The 14,803-nt window shown below is 44.0% G+C and overlaps 1 protein-coding gene across 3 annotated transcripts; it reads right to left on the bottom strand.

Annotated features, from left to right (window-relative positions):
* Positions 1-231: 231 nt before the first annotated feature.
* ttf2 (transcription termination factor, RNA polymerase II) lies at positions 232-14,617 on the bottom strand. 3 transcript variants are annotated; one of them, XM_054787233.1, is made up of 23 exons: positions 14,542-14,617; positions 14,308-14,413; positions 13,548-13,634; positions 12,742-12,811; positions 11,958-12,629; positions 11,771-11,891; positions 11,552-11,692; positions 9,453-9,607; positions 9,242-9,323; positions 9,034-9,177; positions 8,782-8,932; positions 7,269-7,371; positions 7,008-7,192; positions 6,784-6,937; positions 6,627-6,718; positions 6,453-6,538; positions 5,768-5,910; positions 5,511-5,687; positions 5,362-5,420; positions 1,318-1,471; positions 1,170-1,252; positions 750-824; positions 232-584 (listed from the first exon to the last, which is right to left on the bottom strand). In XM_054787233.1, exons 1-23 carry the CDS (start codon positions 14,567-14,569, stop codon positions 440-442), a joined length of 3,213 nt encoding a protein of 1,070 aa, XP_054643208.1. In that variant the 5' UTR covers positions 14,570-14,617; the 3' UTR covers positions 232-439. The 3 variants fall into 3 exon arrangements, with proteins under 3 accessions (XP_054643208.1, XP_054643209.1, XP_054643210.1); XM_054787234.1 differs by having other exon boundaries at positions 13,548-13,609; positions 14,542-14,579; XM_054787235.1 differs by lacking the exon at positions 14,542-14,617 and having other exon boundaries at positions 12,742-12,849; positions 14,308-14,358.
* Between the last annotated feature and the right edge of the window lie 186 nt (positions 14,618-14,803).

Raw genomic sequence — 14,803 nt, forward strand, 5'->3', positions numbered from 1 at the left:
CCCTTAATCAAACGGTTTAAACTAATTTAAGGCTTCCATTAACTTAAAAAAAGTTTGAATATATTTTCGACGTATGATAATTTAGATAAGTGTGTTGATTGTCATTTTCAGAATGATTGTCCACATTACCACATTTTCTCACACCCCCCAAAGGCAGCACAAACGTACGTGTATCAGAAATCTATGTGCAAACATTTCAAAATATAATTTTCAACATATTTTATTGTTTATTTATATATATTTTAAAGGCTTCAGCAAACTTACATAAAATAATCAAGATGTGGCTACCCACATACAGAAACGATCATCCACTTCAGTCGACAACAAACTAAGACCATCAACAGATTGACATTAAAATAAATCGTGTAAAAGAAAAAAAAATACACACCCAAATATAAAATATTACAATTGAAATATAAAAACGGGGTAGCACGTAATGTTAAACACCAAAAATGACCCTGAGATCAGCCAGGGAGAGTTTGGTGAAGGTGCTCCCGGTCCCCGACAGCACGTTTTGGGCCAGCTCCTTCTTCCTCACCTGTAGTGTGGAAATCTTCTCCTCCACCGTGCCCTCACACACAAACCTGAAAGCGTCCAAACACACGCGATTAGTGACAGCAACGCATTCGTGTGATTCTGAACGGTAAATGGTTTACACCAAAACAACAGCAGAAATGAACTTAAAACATGAAAACAAAAATCTATTTGACTTTCTGCGGTGGCGTGCTATTAAATAATGTGTTTATCACCTGTGGATGGTGACATCTTTGCGCTGTCCAACTCTGTAGATTCTGTCACAGGCTTGGTCCTCCAAGGCCGGGTTCCTGTCAAACAAAAAACATACCGATATCACATTATATGCCAATATCGGGACATCCCTACTTATAAATAAACGCTAGAAAAGCATGGTGGAGCCCGGCCACAATGTATGCCGCCGTACATCAGGAACTTCTCTTCCATTGTAATACCCATGTAGATGAAAGGGCAGTTGGGGAAGAGGTGTCCAAACGACTATGATATGAACGCATCCCATTGGGATATATTGGAGTTGTGGTGTTTATTTCAGTGTAACTTCAACACGGGAACTACATTTCATCATTATGCTTTTATCTTGAGTCTCACCAGTTGAGAGTTCCATGACCTCATTTGCCTTTCCGAGCTCTACTCACCAGTGCATGTCCATTAGGAAGAGGTGATTGCCGCCCACGAGGTTGAGACCCACGCCGCCGGCACAGAGGGACACCAGCATCACCTTCGACAGAGAGATGCATGGCTGTTCTTACACTGGCCTACATCGGAGACACAAAATGTGATCACCTGTGGCCCTCTGGGGTTGGTGTTGAATTCTTCCACCAGGTCCATGCGGCGTTTGGGGTTGACAGTCCCGTCGATGACGGCGTAGCGCAGACCCATCTGCCGCAGGTGGACGGCCACGATGTCAAGCATGCTGGTCCACTGGGACACGATCACGCTGTCGCACGAGAAAAAATAAGCCAACCGTTCATTTCTACAGCCCGGCTCTTCAAAGTTCCACCAGTAGTAGCTTTATTAGGGCTGGTGGTTTCTGGTCTACAGTAAATACTGAAGGAGTAATAACACAACAGTGCACATCATGTTTAATTTTCAGGTGGGTATGATGCCAGCAAAGAAGCCTTGCAGAAGCTAGAGACAGAAACAGGTTGATTAAAGAAGACCGTTGCCATTTATTGCTCAAGTACTTATCAGTAATACAGTGAAAATTACAGGAAATGTGAATATTTACTTTGCAGGTCGTTTCTGCTTATGCTGCTCCTGAAATTTTAAGTTACGGGCCACTGTGCTCCTATTAAACAAACAAGTTAGTGTGGAGCCCTGAGTGATCCCTCGTTTATCGGGGTTAATTGGTTCCAAACCCAATGGTGATAAGTGAATCTCCGCCAAGTACGATTCAATTAAATATTTTCTACTTGGAGCATGGAACACCTGTTTACAACCTTCTAAATACGTTTTTTAACATTATTAGAGCACTGTAGACATGAAATAACACCCCTACAGTCACCAATATATTTGTAGTACCCAATATGGTACTGTATATATAATCAGAGAAAACAAGCCATGAAATGCTTTCCGGTGCTAGTAGGGTAGTAAGAATGGGTGGCGGACAGGAACTGACGTCGGGAGTTGAGTTTTACCTATTTGTAGCCCGTGCTTATAATGCTTATTATGTTATTATTATTATTGTACCTGTTGTTCCAGCGATCAAGTCTGGTGCTTGTCTCACGGAACAATTACTGACACCTAGTGACCAATGTAGAATACTACATTTACAGTTTGAATGGTCTTAATTGTTTATATTTGTATTTGAGTTCATTTGGACACTGTTATGCTTGTAAAATACATAAATTTAGGCAAAAATATGTACAATTTGCTTGAATATGCATATTGCTTGACTCATAATGGGCTGTATTCAACCACAAAACAGCATGATTTATTAATTATGTTTGAAAAAACGTGAAAAAGTGAAACCGCGAAATCCAAACCACGATATGGCTCGAGACGACTCTATTGCACCTGACTGTGCAATGTACTGCACTCTCGAGTGCCCAAACAAAGCACCCTATGTGGCTCACTCTTTATTTTGCATTTTTTTAATGAGTGCAACTTCCAAATAACTCTCCATGCGGCCAAAAACAGTTGCAAGTGCCAGGAATTTGACGTAAAATTATAATCTCAATCAAATATTTTTGTTCATATTTTTGGGCGTCTGGAACAGATTGTAAAATTGCGACTTTTGTTCTTCATTCGTTTATGACTTTTTTCCTTAATATTTTGACTTTATTGCCATAAAATTACAGCTGTTTTTGTTTTCCATTTCAACAATAATGTATTTTTTCTTTATTTCAACAGTGTTACCAAAATGATATTTTTCCTCATTTTACAAGTTTATTCTCATAAAATTGCAACTTTTTTCTCATTAGAAATGGTTTTTTTTCCTCTTAATATTTTGACTTTACTCTGGTCACATTTCTGCTGTGGATTTTTTCTGTATAATTTTCCAAATATTTCAACTTTATTCCCATGTTATAAATTTCCCCCCAACCTAAGTTTCCAAAAATTACAACTTTAGTCATTGTTTTTGGCTTTAAAAAATAATAAAATCTAACCTTTTTCTTTAATATTCCAACTTCATGCTACTAAAATTACATTTTTCCTCATACTATGACTTTTGGCTTTTTTCCCCTGCTAGATTACAACTCTTGTCTTAATATTTTGACTTTTGATTGACTTTCCCATTTTTGCTACTGCTGTTTTTTTTGTTTCCTTGTTAAATGATGATGCAGTCAACACTGCCATCCACACAGCCCTTTCTCACCTACAGGGCCAGGACACATACGTCAGAATGCTATTTATAGACTATAGCTCTGCTTTTAATACAGTCAGCCCCCACAAACTCACAAATAAGCTCCTCACACTTGGCCTGTCACCCTCCCTCTGTAACTGGGTGTTTAACTTTCAAACAGGCCGGCCCCAGTCAGTCAGAGTCCACAATCGCACATCCAGCTCAAGAATTGTGAGCACTGGGACCCCACAGGGGTGTGTGCTGAGTCCACTCCTCTACACGCTCTTCACCTACGATTGCGTGACCTCCCAGAACAACACCAGCATCATTAAATTTGCGGATGACACTACAGTCATCGGCCTGATCACTGGTGGTGTTGAAACATCATACAGAAGAGAGGTGGCGGACCTCATAGCTTGGTGTCATGATAACAATCTCCTTCTCAATACAGATAAGACCAAAGAGATGATCATCGACCCAAGAACAAGGGAAAAGGAGCCGCATAGACCCCTGTTTATTGATGAGACTGAGGTGGAGAGGGTGAAAACCTTCAAGTTCCTTGGCACACACATCAACGAGGACCTCACCTGGTCTCACAACACCCAACAAATTATGAAGAAGTCCCAAAGGAGACTGTACTTCCTGAGAAGACTGAGGAAATTTGGCATGTCCACCACAATCCTGAGTTGCTTCTACAGATGCACTATGGAAAGTGTCCTTACCGCCTCCATCACTGTTTGGTACGGTAACTGTACAACACGTGATAGGAAGGCACTCCAGCGGGTGATCAAGACCTCACAGAACATTGTTGGGGCAGCACTCCCCTCACTGCAAGACATTTATAAAACTAGAGTCCTACGAAGAACACACAACCTCATCAAGGACAGCACACATCCACAACACTCATTATTCACACTCCTACCGTCAGGCAGACGCTACAGGAGTTTGAAGTCCAGGACCACAAGGCTGGCAAACAGCTTTTACCCACAGGCCATCAGGCTTCTCAACGAAGCACTCACACACTCTTAGCACTATTTATTTATTTATTTGTATTCAAGTCTCTTCTGTTGTTATTGTTTAATTTATTGGTATTTATGTTTTTGATGTTCTTATTCATTTTCTTGTGTTTTCTTTCTTTTTTGGGAGAATGAACAGAACAAGAATTTCATTGCATAGCAGAACTACCTGTTTTACTGTGCATAAGACAATAAAACTCTTGAATCTTGAAATTTCATTTTTAGACTGTGCTGCGGGCCGATAAATCGATCACAACCGTGGGCCGCACTTTGGACACCCCTGGTATAAATGCATGGATGACATGTAGATGGCCATAACGTATCCCGAACTAAAAAATGCTGTAAATCTGGTCGTAGCCCTGTTTAAATACATTGGGTTTTTTTTTTGCGGCAGAGACAAAAAAAGGTGATGACACAACTGCACACTAATGGATGTCACTTTTAGAGCACTTTTAAGCCATAAAAACGGCCACAAGGTGGCAAAAGCACATTTTATAAAAGCTCAGTATAGATCACTTGCATGCAAAAACACACTCGACAGCAAGGCGGAAGTGGAAGAGCAAGGAGGAGTGTAGGGTGCAGAAGGTTACGAATTGTAGGGAAATTTTAACGCATGCACAAGCACATGCAATGTTATGATTGAAATGTAGCTTTTCACAAAAAGCAGTTTTTCTCCCTGTTTTAGTCGGGAACTGATATTTTCCTGAAATGGAAAAAGGTAAAAACTAACTTTTTTTCTTCTTAATGAAAGACGGGAGTCTAATGTTTCTTTTGGTAGCTTCCGTGTTTATATAGACATAGAACACAATGTTCTGTGTGCCTTGAAAGATCAGTCCAAATCGTCTAAAATGGCCGCTACTGAAGGGGTTGTCTTTTAAAACTTGGCGGAGATTTTTAATCCAGGTCAGATCCAGATTGTGCGTTTGGAAGCAATTTAAATGTAACATGGAAAATCCCACTAAACATGTTCACACGTGTATCCCTGTCAGATCTACCAGCTTTACCAAGCCAATGCCAAATAATTACCTTTTTTGATTGTCACTCTTCCTTCTGATTGCCTCCAGCTCAGAAACAACGGCAGAAATCTGTGTTTAGACGGAGAAACCGCGTTCTTAGTGACACCTTGTCCTAGCTCACACGTCATTTCACTTGAGACGCACAACTACAAACTTCACCTTGGTGCTCCTGCCGTCTTCCTCAAACAGCTGCGAGGCGAAACGCGTGCCGTTCAGGCACACGTTGTCTTTGGCGGCGGCCGACGGCGAGGGGCTGGACGAGAGCGAGAGAGCGTTGAGCTGCTCCTCCAGGGACAAGACGACACCATCGCCCTGCAGCTCTGACGAGTCCAGAGTCTGGGCAAGGAGACGCAGACAGGGAAGTGACGAGCCTGCTGTTTCAGGCACTCCCCCATCCAGTGTGAGTGTGTGTATACCTTTTTGAGCAGCGACAGATGGCAGCAGCATTGGCGGAGACGCAGCAGTAGTGACAGGATGTGGATGGTGCTGGACACCTGCTTAGGCTGCTGGGAACTGGATAGAGCCGGGTGAGCCTGGGAGATGCCGAAGTCTTGGGTGACTATAGGAAGGTGGGGGGTGGGTCGGACGGACATGGACACACACACACTTTAGTTTAACTAAAACTATAAAAGACATAAAGCGCTGGTTATGTGAGGATGGAGTAAGGCATCTTCCTTCAATGCTTCTAATCTAATACCACACTTCAGGAAGAATCATATGCAGCGTTTTGGCACTTTTTCCATAGGACTTGTGCTGCATATTGCAGTATTTGTCTTCTTTTGCACAAACAGTGTTGCATCCAGTAGAAGAAGCACAATGGACGGCAGCGGCTCAGGTCCTCCGGTTGGCAGTTCGATCCTTGGTCCCTCCATCCAGTCACTGTCGTCGTGTCCCTGGGCAAGACACTGCACTGCACTGGTGTATGCATGTGAATGAATGTTTGGTGTTGATCGGAGAGGCCATAGGCATCAGTACACAAAACGTTTCTGTATGCAGCCTTCGCTGGAAAAAGTTTGGGCACCCCTGCCATAGGAAATAATACAAAGGCTGCTCTGCAACCCCCCACCCTCCCAAAAGAGGAAAAGACGGTTCAAGTGCCACCTCTGTCAAAGGGATTTGAAGCAGCGGTGCTTCCTCTCTTCATGTCGTTCCCTTCATGCCTCTTCAGGTAGTTCTGCAGGGTAGATCTAGAGCAAAAGGATCAGCAATCAGCAAATGCCGTTTGACACTTCCTGAGAGACAAAACACGTACACCCACAGCACACGCAGGGTCACCTGGATTGGTCAAAGACGACGTCGTAGACCGCCTGCTCATCCTCGGACAGTTTGAGCTGATGCACCTTGCAGGTCCGACTGGGAAGCGACACCTGAAACATTCCGAGTGGAAACCAGTTGGGCTTTTTTAGCAAATGAACCTGAGATGACCACCTACCAGTGGTTTTCCGGAAGAGTCCAGCTGGTCTTTGGTGCGTCGCAGCAGCAGAGTCGTGGTCAGGATATTGAGCCTCTCCCTGCCGCGCTTCGAGCCGTTGTCAACCTGCGCCTTCCAAAGTTTGTACTCGTCAAATGGAGAACAACGCAGAAACCTGCAGAGCGGAAAACGGACAGTCGGTTCCTCTGATCGGCCGTCAAAGTTGCCAAGTGAGCCGGTCTTACTTGAGCAGAGAGTACATGTCCAGCAGGTTGTTCTGGATGGGTGTGCCTGTGACGGCCCAGCGGGCGCCCGCCCTCAGTTGGCACACGGCCATGGAGGTCTGCACCTTGGGGTTCTTGATGTTGTGGGCCTCGTCCAGAATTACACGGGACCAGGCCACTCGCAGGAGAGGCCCAGAGTGCGCAGGCTGGAAAAACGCACGGTGGGAGAATGTGGGAATTGTTATATAGGCTACGATGTATTAACCAGCACCGATGACCCACCACGTCACCGGCTTCCTTGTGGGGTTTCTCCGCCTCCTTCTGGCCAGGCGCTTCCTTGGAGACCAAACTGTACGTGGTGACCACCACATCGTGATCTGCCAACCTGATGGAAAACACAGCAGGATTTGATGCAGATGGAGAGACCCGCAGCACGGTATCAAACAACTACACAGAGGAATGTGTTGATGGTTCGGTGGCATACTGTGATATGCACTCGTCCCTCTAAATCACGGGGGCCCATTGCGCCGATCGTGAGCTACCAATCGCATAAACGTCACTTTGTAGATGTCATATGACATCATCACCTGACATCAAGCTCCCCTCCTGATTCGCTCTTGCGCCGCTGCGGCGAACAAGTGAACTGACGTTTCAAGCTACCTACGAGGATGCAACTTTCAGCATTATTATTGTGATGACGGATAAACTAACTCATCAGTAAGATGCCTGTATCTAAAACGTATCCATTCTCTTGTAGCGGCTAGTTATTGTTTGATGGCTTTGCCTCGCGTCTTGAACTCCACTGTAGAAATGTGTGTTTTCTACACTTCCCATTGTTACATTATTTCATGATGAGAGACGTGGTGGGTTTTTAAAACAATGCTAATGGTGAGCGGTGCATCGACATATATACTGCATGTAGACGCCACATCGAGCGCTGAGCCGTACGTCAACGTTGCCGCCATACTGGATGTGGCCAGAATTGGAGCATAGAAGATGCCTCACACATGTGCTGCCAACCAAATCCCTGGGAATAACATTTCACAGGTAAGACTTAACAATTACCCATAAAAAAATGCAGAAATAGTAGTTTGCTTACACGAGATGTTGTTTACAGTCACGTCGAGGAGCTAATTGCTGATGCTGTATGCATTACTTTCACTACAGATATGTGTTAATTCCACAACAGGAGATATGTAATGTTATACACATCAGTACCGGTATCCGTTGATATCGGAATCGGAAACAGAGTTGGACAATATCGGCATATTGGCAAAAAAGCCAATATCGCACATTCCTAGTGTTTATTTTGTGTTATTTTGTTAATTGATGGTTTTGTGGGTTTTTCCCAACAAAACTAGGTCAAAGTGATGTTAAATGTTCAGTTGTCCATTCATTTGTCATTTGTAATTATGTTCGCATCATTCTGCATGTAAAACTATAATTATTGTCTATAAAATGTGTTTTGTGTTAACATTTTTGGGTGTTTGGAACGGATTTACAATATTTTCTATGGGAAAATTTGCTTTGGTTATAGTCTGTTTTGGTTTGAGTCAGACCTTCTGGATCTAAACCAAGGCACCACTGTATTTGTCTTGTTTTGCACAAACAGTGTTTATTTGTGAAATGCATCAGGTAGCATCGCAGTAAAAGAAACATCATGTGTTACACCAGATGTGACCGGACATTAGTTTGAGGACGAGCCGCTACATTTATCGGTATCAATACTGGCCTTGTAGTGTAGTGTAGTGTAGTGTATGTTGTGTGTGTGCATGTGTATGTGTGTTCCCCTCACACTCTGGCGCACTTCTTGCGGTCGGGCCCGTGGTACAAATAGACTGTCAGCTTGCCGGCCTTGACATGTCGCTCTATCTCTTTCTTCCAGTGATGAACCAGCGAGGCGGGGCAGATGATCAGGGTGCTTTTGGAGAGCACCACGTGGCAATCTGGAGCAATACAGGATATACGCATGCACACACACACACACACACCAGCTACCTCCAGTTCCTCTGTTCTTTTCTCTGACAAAATGATGTGAGAAAGTTACCAGTTTTAGAAAGCCAGTTCCCCTGCTTCTTTCCCTCTTTCTTCTCCTCCTCATCCTCTTCTTCTTCTTCCTGTTTGGGTTTCACCTTCTTGGCCAGAATGAGCGCAATCATTGTCAGTGTTTTGCCCAGGCCCATATCGTCCGCTGGGTGGGAAAAGCACACATTAAAAACAAATCACGTCAATCTAGCCTTCATCATTCCTCATACCCAAAATTCCGCCACATGGATTGTGCGTTTCTCTCCAGAGCAGCCATGCCAGAGCTCTCCTCTGATGGGCCAGGAGGGACACCTGGACAACCAGTCAGCACCGCAATCTCATCAAAATGAGGAGGGGAAAAATACCATTCACAAGATAAAAAAAAAAAAAAAAAAAAAAAAAAAAAAAAAGATGACAGATGCTCTGGTTTGCATTTGTAACCTTCAGGCCTTTTGGGTCCGGAGCCTCCGTGTCAGGGCCGGGACAGGACTCCAGTGATTTGTGGAGGTGATCGATGGCCTCGCAGGTGGCGTTTTTCACTGCCAGAAGACGGTCGTCTGTCATCCTGCCGCCGTAGAACGCCGGGACTTGGGCGGCTGCAAACACAACAGACTGCATTACCATCTCCATCTAACGCATGGAGAAACGCCTTCTCCAACAGCTAGCCAGCACGATGTAGGCAGAGCCGTCTACTGCCACTAGTTGGTATACAGCCGGGGTGGGAAAACTTTTTGAATCACGGGCCACATTTGGTTAAAAACATTGGCAGAGGAGCTGTCTATATATAGGTGGTCATCAAACAGAAAGACATACTTGCTCACTTGCAACAAAACACATCCACAGCAAGTTAATGAATGACTAAGCGCTAAACATAACACGTAACTTAAAGCTGTTAATTCCAAATGCCCACAAGGCTGCTGGGTAGTGCAGTGGCAACAATATGAACTATGAACAATATCACATTGGATATCGAGGGTATGCTAACTCCGCCTCCTTTACTTCTCTGATGCCCTAATCAGCATATTTTGCAATCAAACAAAAATGTGACAAACACAGCAAAACATTGGTATAAAATGTCTGCCCCCTTCCTGATTTCTTTTTTTGCTTGTTTGTCACACTTAAATGTTTCAGATCAAACAAATTTAAATATTAGTCAGTGACAACAAACCTGAAGACAAAATGCAGTTTTTAAATTAAACTTTTTATTATTAAGGGAGAAAAAAAATCCAAAGCTACATGTCCCTGTGTGAAAAAGTGATTGCCCCCTAAAGCTAATAAGTGGTTGGGCCCCCCTTAGCAGCAACAACTGCAATCAAGCGTTTGTGATAACTTGCAATGATTCTCTTACAGCGCTGTGGAGGAATTTAGCAGAATTGTTGTCATTCAGCCACATTGGAGGCTTTTCCTTTTTAAGGTCATGCCACAGCACCTCAATAGGATTCAGGTCAGGACTTGGACTAGACCACTCCACAGTCTTCAGCCATTCAGAGGTGGGCTTGCTGGTGTGTTTTGGATCCTTGTCCTGCTGCAGAACCCAAGTTGCTTTCAGCTTGAGGTCACCGACAGATGGCTGGACATTCTCCTTCAGCAGAATTCATGCTTCCATTTATCACAGCAAGTCTTCAAGGTCCTCAAGCAGCAAAACAGCCCCAGACCATCACACTACCACCACCATATTTTACTGTTGATACTGTATGATGTTCTTTTTCTGAAATGCAGCGTTACTTTTACATCAGATGTAATGGGACACACACCTTCCAAAAAGTTCAACTTTTGTCTTGTCAGACCACAGAGTATTTTCCCAAAGGTCTTGGGGATCATCAAGATGTTTTCTGGCAAAATTGAGACAAGCCTTAATGTTGTTTTTGTTCAGCAGTGGTTTTGGTCTTGGAACTCTGCCATGCAGGCCGTTTGTGCCCAGTGTCTTTCTTATGGTGGAGTCATGAACACTGACCTTAACTGAGGCAAGTGAGGCCTGCAGTTCTTTGGATGTTGTTGTGGGGTCTTGTGGGGTTTTGTGACCTCTTGGATGAGTCGTCGCTGCGCTCTTGGGGTCATTTTGGTTGGCTGGCCACTCCTGGGAAGGTTCACCACTGTTCCATGTTCTGGCCATTTGTGGATAATGGCTCTCACTGCGGTTGGCTGGAGTCCCAAAGCTTTAGAAATGGCTTTATAACCTTTTCCAAACTGACAGGTCTCAATTAATCAGTTATGTTTTAACTGTGGGGGCAATCACTTTTTCCACACAGGGCCATGTAGGTTTGGATTGTTTTTTCTCCCTTAACAACCAAAGGTTTCATTTAAAAACTGCATTTTGTGTTCAGTTATGTTGTCATTTGCTAGTATTTAAACTTATTTGATGATCTGAAACATTAACAGTAAGTGTGACAAAATAAGAAATCAGGAAGGGGGCAAACACTTTTTCACACCACTGTAAGTGCCTCTGAACGTAACCTCTGCAAATCTATCCCGTGGGGATCTTCTGTATATCAAACTCTAAGCAGGTTGTTGCCCTAAATGTTGTCATATGCTGGCCTTACCTCCATATATCTGGGAAGAGCCCTGGCTGGACTGCATCGAGGGTCCTGGGGCCTGAGCGGCAGGAAGCAGAATGGTGCCCCCCGGACGGCTGAAGGGGTTGACGTGAACGCTGCTGCTGGGCTGAGTCACGTCTCCAGACTCTAAAGCGGTGTAAAGTCTGTCACAGCTGCGCTGATGAGAGCATGAACAACATGATGCCGCAGGTCTTCGTTCGTTACCGTGTGGAGAAGTGGACGTCAGGCTCAGAGATTCCAGCGCCGCCTCCAGCTCTTTAACCTGCGTCCTCAGCCGCTTGCCTTTGTCGGGCAGCGCCTCCACATTGATCGCAGACAGAGTGGCCTAGCGCACAGATGCACCAGACGACAGCATGAACATTTTATGACCTCCTTACCAGCGACTTCTCACCTTTTTCTGCTGTAGCTGAACGGACAGCAGCTTGTGCATTCCTTGAGGATCATTCAGCGGACCATTGACCTTGGAAGCAGGTTGAAACCCTGGGTAGGCGGTCAGGGTCTTTTGGATGGCGGAGGCAGGGGGAATTTTCTGAGCTGGGGGCGTCACTGACACAAACACCACGTCGTCCTCTTTGTTCTGTTGTGTTCTGCTCTGACTGGGCCGACCGGGCTTGTTGGTGTCATCAGAGGAACCCACGTTTGTGGAGGCGCTTGCTGTCGCCCTTGCAGCAAGCTGTTGCTTCGTTTGCTCTGCAGCTTTGGCATTGCTTGGAGGTGGTGTTTTCTCCTCCTCCTCACTGGAAGCTTTGAGGTTGTCTCCCTCCTGCTCAGAAGATCTCTTCTTCAGCGTCATACCCGCCGGAAGCTCCTTACCCCTGTGAGTGTCAGCCGCAATCTGCTTCCCTTCTGCACTTTTCTTCTCCACCTTTGCTTTCTGGTCACTCTCTTTCTCCGCCACATCGCTGGACATTTCCCCTCCTCCTTTCCCATCACTTGGTCCGCAGTGCATCCTCTTCCACTCTGAGTCCTCACCCACTTTATCAGGAAGCTTAAAGGGGTTTCGTACCGGTGGCAGGCAGGAAGCTTGTGCCTCTTTTTCACGCTTCTTCGGCATTTCCTCAGGCTGTGAAACAATGAACAGATAAGAGCTTTGTACTGAGAGCAGCTATGGGAGTTGACAAGTTAACAATACTTCCACAGCTTCTGGCCTCTGTACCCTCAGGTGTGCATCTTACCGCAGTCCATGGCACGTTTCCACACCATTTCTGGCCCGCTTTTTTACCCACGATGCACCTGTAGAACAATCTGGTGGGTGGGGGGTGGTGAGTACAGAGGCGGGCAATCTTCAAAAGCAATTGATCCTAGTTTTGGTATTTCTGACACAAATCATTTTGTGATGAATCTCGAACACCAAATGACTTACAGTAACCCCTCGCAATATCACTGTTCGATTATCACTCCCTCACCGTATGACGTTTTTTTTAAATTAATGATGGCTGTTTCTTGGTTGACTACAGCCTAATATTAGCAAAAGCAAAATAAGCCAATTTTATGTATTCTTGGTCTAAATAAAGCATTTTCAAGCATAAAAATAGCTAAATGAAGGAAAATACAAGGCCCGGGTACATGTACTATACAGCACAGGAAGTTATTTTTCAGTATCCTCGGCACTGATTGGCTCACCCTCATGCAGCATCCACCCACATGTTGTGTCGTGTGCTTCAGCAGAAAGTATCTTTGCTCTTGTGTGTGAGTGATTTCTGAGAAATTTTATGTAAACACCACAATGGCTTCCAAAAGTGCTGCCTTTTCTACATTCTATATTTAGTTATATGATTGTAAAGGTGATTATGGAGTGTTATTTCATGGAAAAATCGTATTTAGAATGTTTTAAACAGGTTTTCTATGCTCTGAGTATGAAAATATTCAATTTATTAACATTGATTCATAAATCACGGAAAGGCATTCATCACTGCCGTGTCTGGAACCAATTAACAGCGCTAAACGAGGGATTACTGTATTTCCTTTGCAAGTATCTGACCTGTTGCACTGTTGCTGCTGGCTGTAGGTCAGCGCTTGGAGTTCCACCATGGATTCTTCATGCTGGAGGCAATGGGATGGTGAGATGCTGACAAAGAGGATCAAGAGGCAGATTAATGCTGCAAGAAGCTACGGTCCAATGTACCTTAATTTATGGTTAAATTATCATTTTTCTAGCACAGCTCTTATATTGGATGTCATTCCATTGTGCAGGTGTACCTAATGCTATGTCTGGTACTGATTATGTGATGACTCCACTAGGGACGGGCAAACTGATACAATAATCAACAGTACCAATACCAAGGGTAGCATCTGTACTTTATTCAGTTTTCTTCTATGTTTACTTGTACATTATATTGTGTTGTGTTGTCTATGTTGTTACATTGTCTATATTGTTATTATTGCTTAAAACACTCAGAAAATAAGTCCTTGGACGCAGGAGGTTTGGAATGAGAGACAATAGTACGGTGTGTTTTGCTTTTTTTTTTTTTTTTTTTACCTACTTTGCACTATTGACTTTATTTGCTCAAAATCACTCAACGGTCTGGAAAATGTTGAAGTAAAATGTATCAATATCGGGAATGCTGGTACTGTATTTACTTGGCATCGGTTCGATACCAAACTTTGCGCACACCCCCAAACACCATTCCCGTCTACGCCTTTCAGAAGCTCGACACAACCAATTTATTGCATCAACCATGGTCTTTATTTAAGTGTGATACCTCAAAGCTGAAAATAATAAAGAGTGAAGAGACGCTTACCTTGCTATCTTGCTGAAATCACAACCACGCTTGTCCACGCACACATAGAAGCTTTTGCCTTTGGTGGGCCCATCTTTAACTCCCGTTTTTAACATGCACACGCCACCTAAAAGACAAAATATATACTGTAGAGCTGGATCACAAATGTGAGTTAACAAAGGCATCGCCCCAAAACGTCCCGCTCAAGCGAACACTGAAAAAAGAATGTGTAAAATGCACAATTTAACGTCTCACCGTGCACAGCGCATATAACTTTCTCCATACCAGACCCAATGCGCCGAGTCAGTGCGAAGAAATGAACTTCCGCAAATTCGTGTCATGTAGCCATTTTCGTCTAGACCAATCACAAAGCTCAACAAATAAACCTCCGGTTTGTGCATGTCAGTGTAAAAATTTCGCTCAAAATTATGTTGCGATTTGTCATTAATATTAGGAGTAAAGCAAAAAAAGAGTGATAAATGTACTATTATGTTATTTAAAACAGATTTACACTCCG

Source organism: Dunckerocampus dactyliophorus, chromosome 9, assembly GCF_027744805.1.
Source record: "Dunckerocampus dactyliophorus isolate RoL2022-P2 chromosome 9, RoL_Ddac_1.1, whole genome shotgun sequence".
NCBI lineage: Eukaryota > Metazoa > Chordata > Actinopteri > Syngnathiformes > Syngnathidae > Dunckerocampus > Dunckerocampus dactyliophorus.

Coding starts and splice junctions, on each gene's coding strand:
- ttf2 (XM_054787233.1), bottom strand. CDS start 14,569: ATGGAGAAAGTTATATGCGCTGTGCACG. Junction 6,539..6,626: donor GTCGTCTTTGACCAATCCAG/GTGACCCTGCGT, acceptor CTTTTGCTCTAG/ATCTACCCTGCAGAACTACC. Junction 825..1,169: donor TTCCTAATGGACATGCACTG/GTGAGTAGAGCT, acceptor TTTGTTTGACAG/GAACCCGGCCTTGGAGGACC.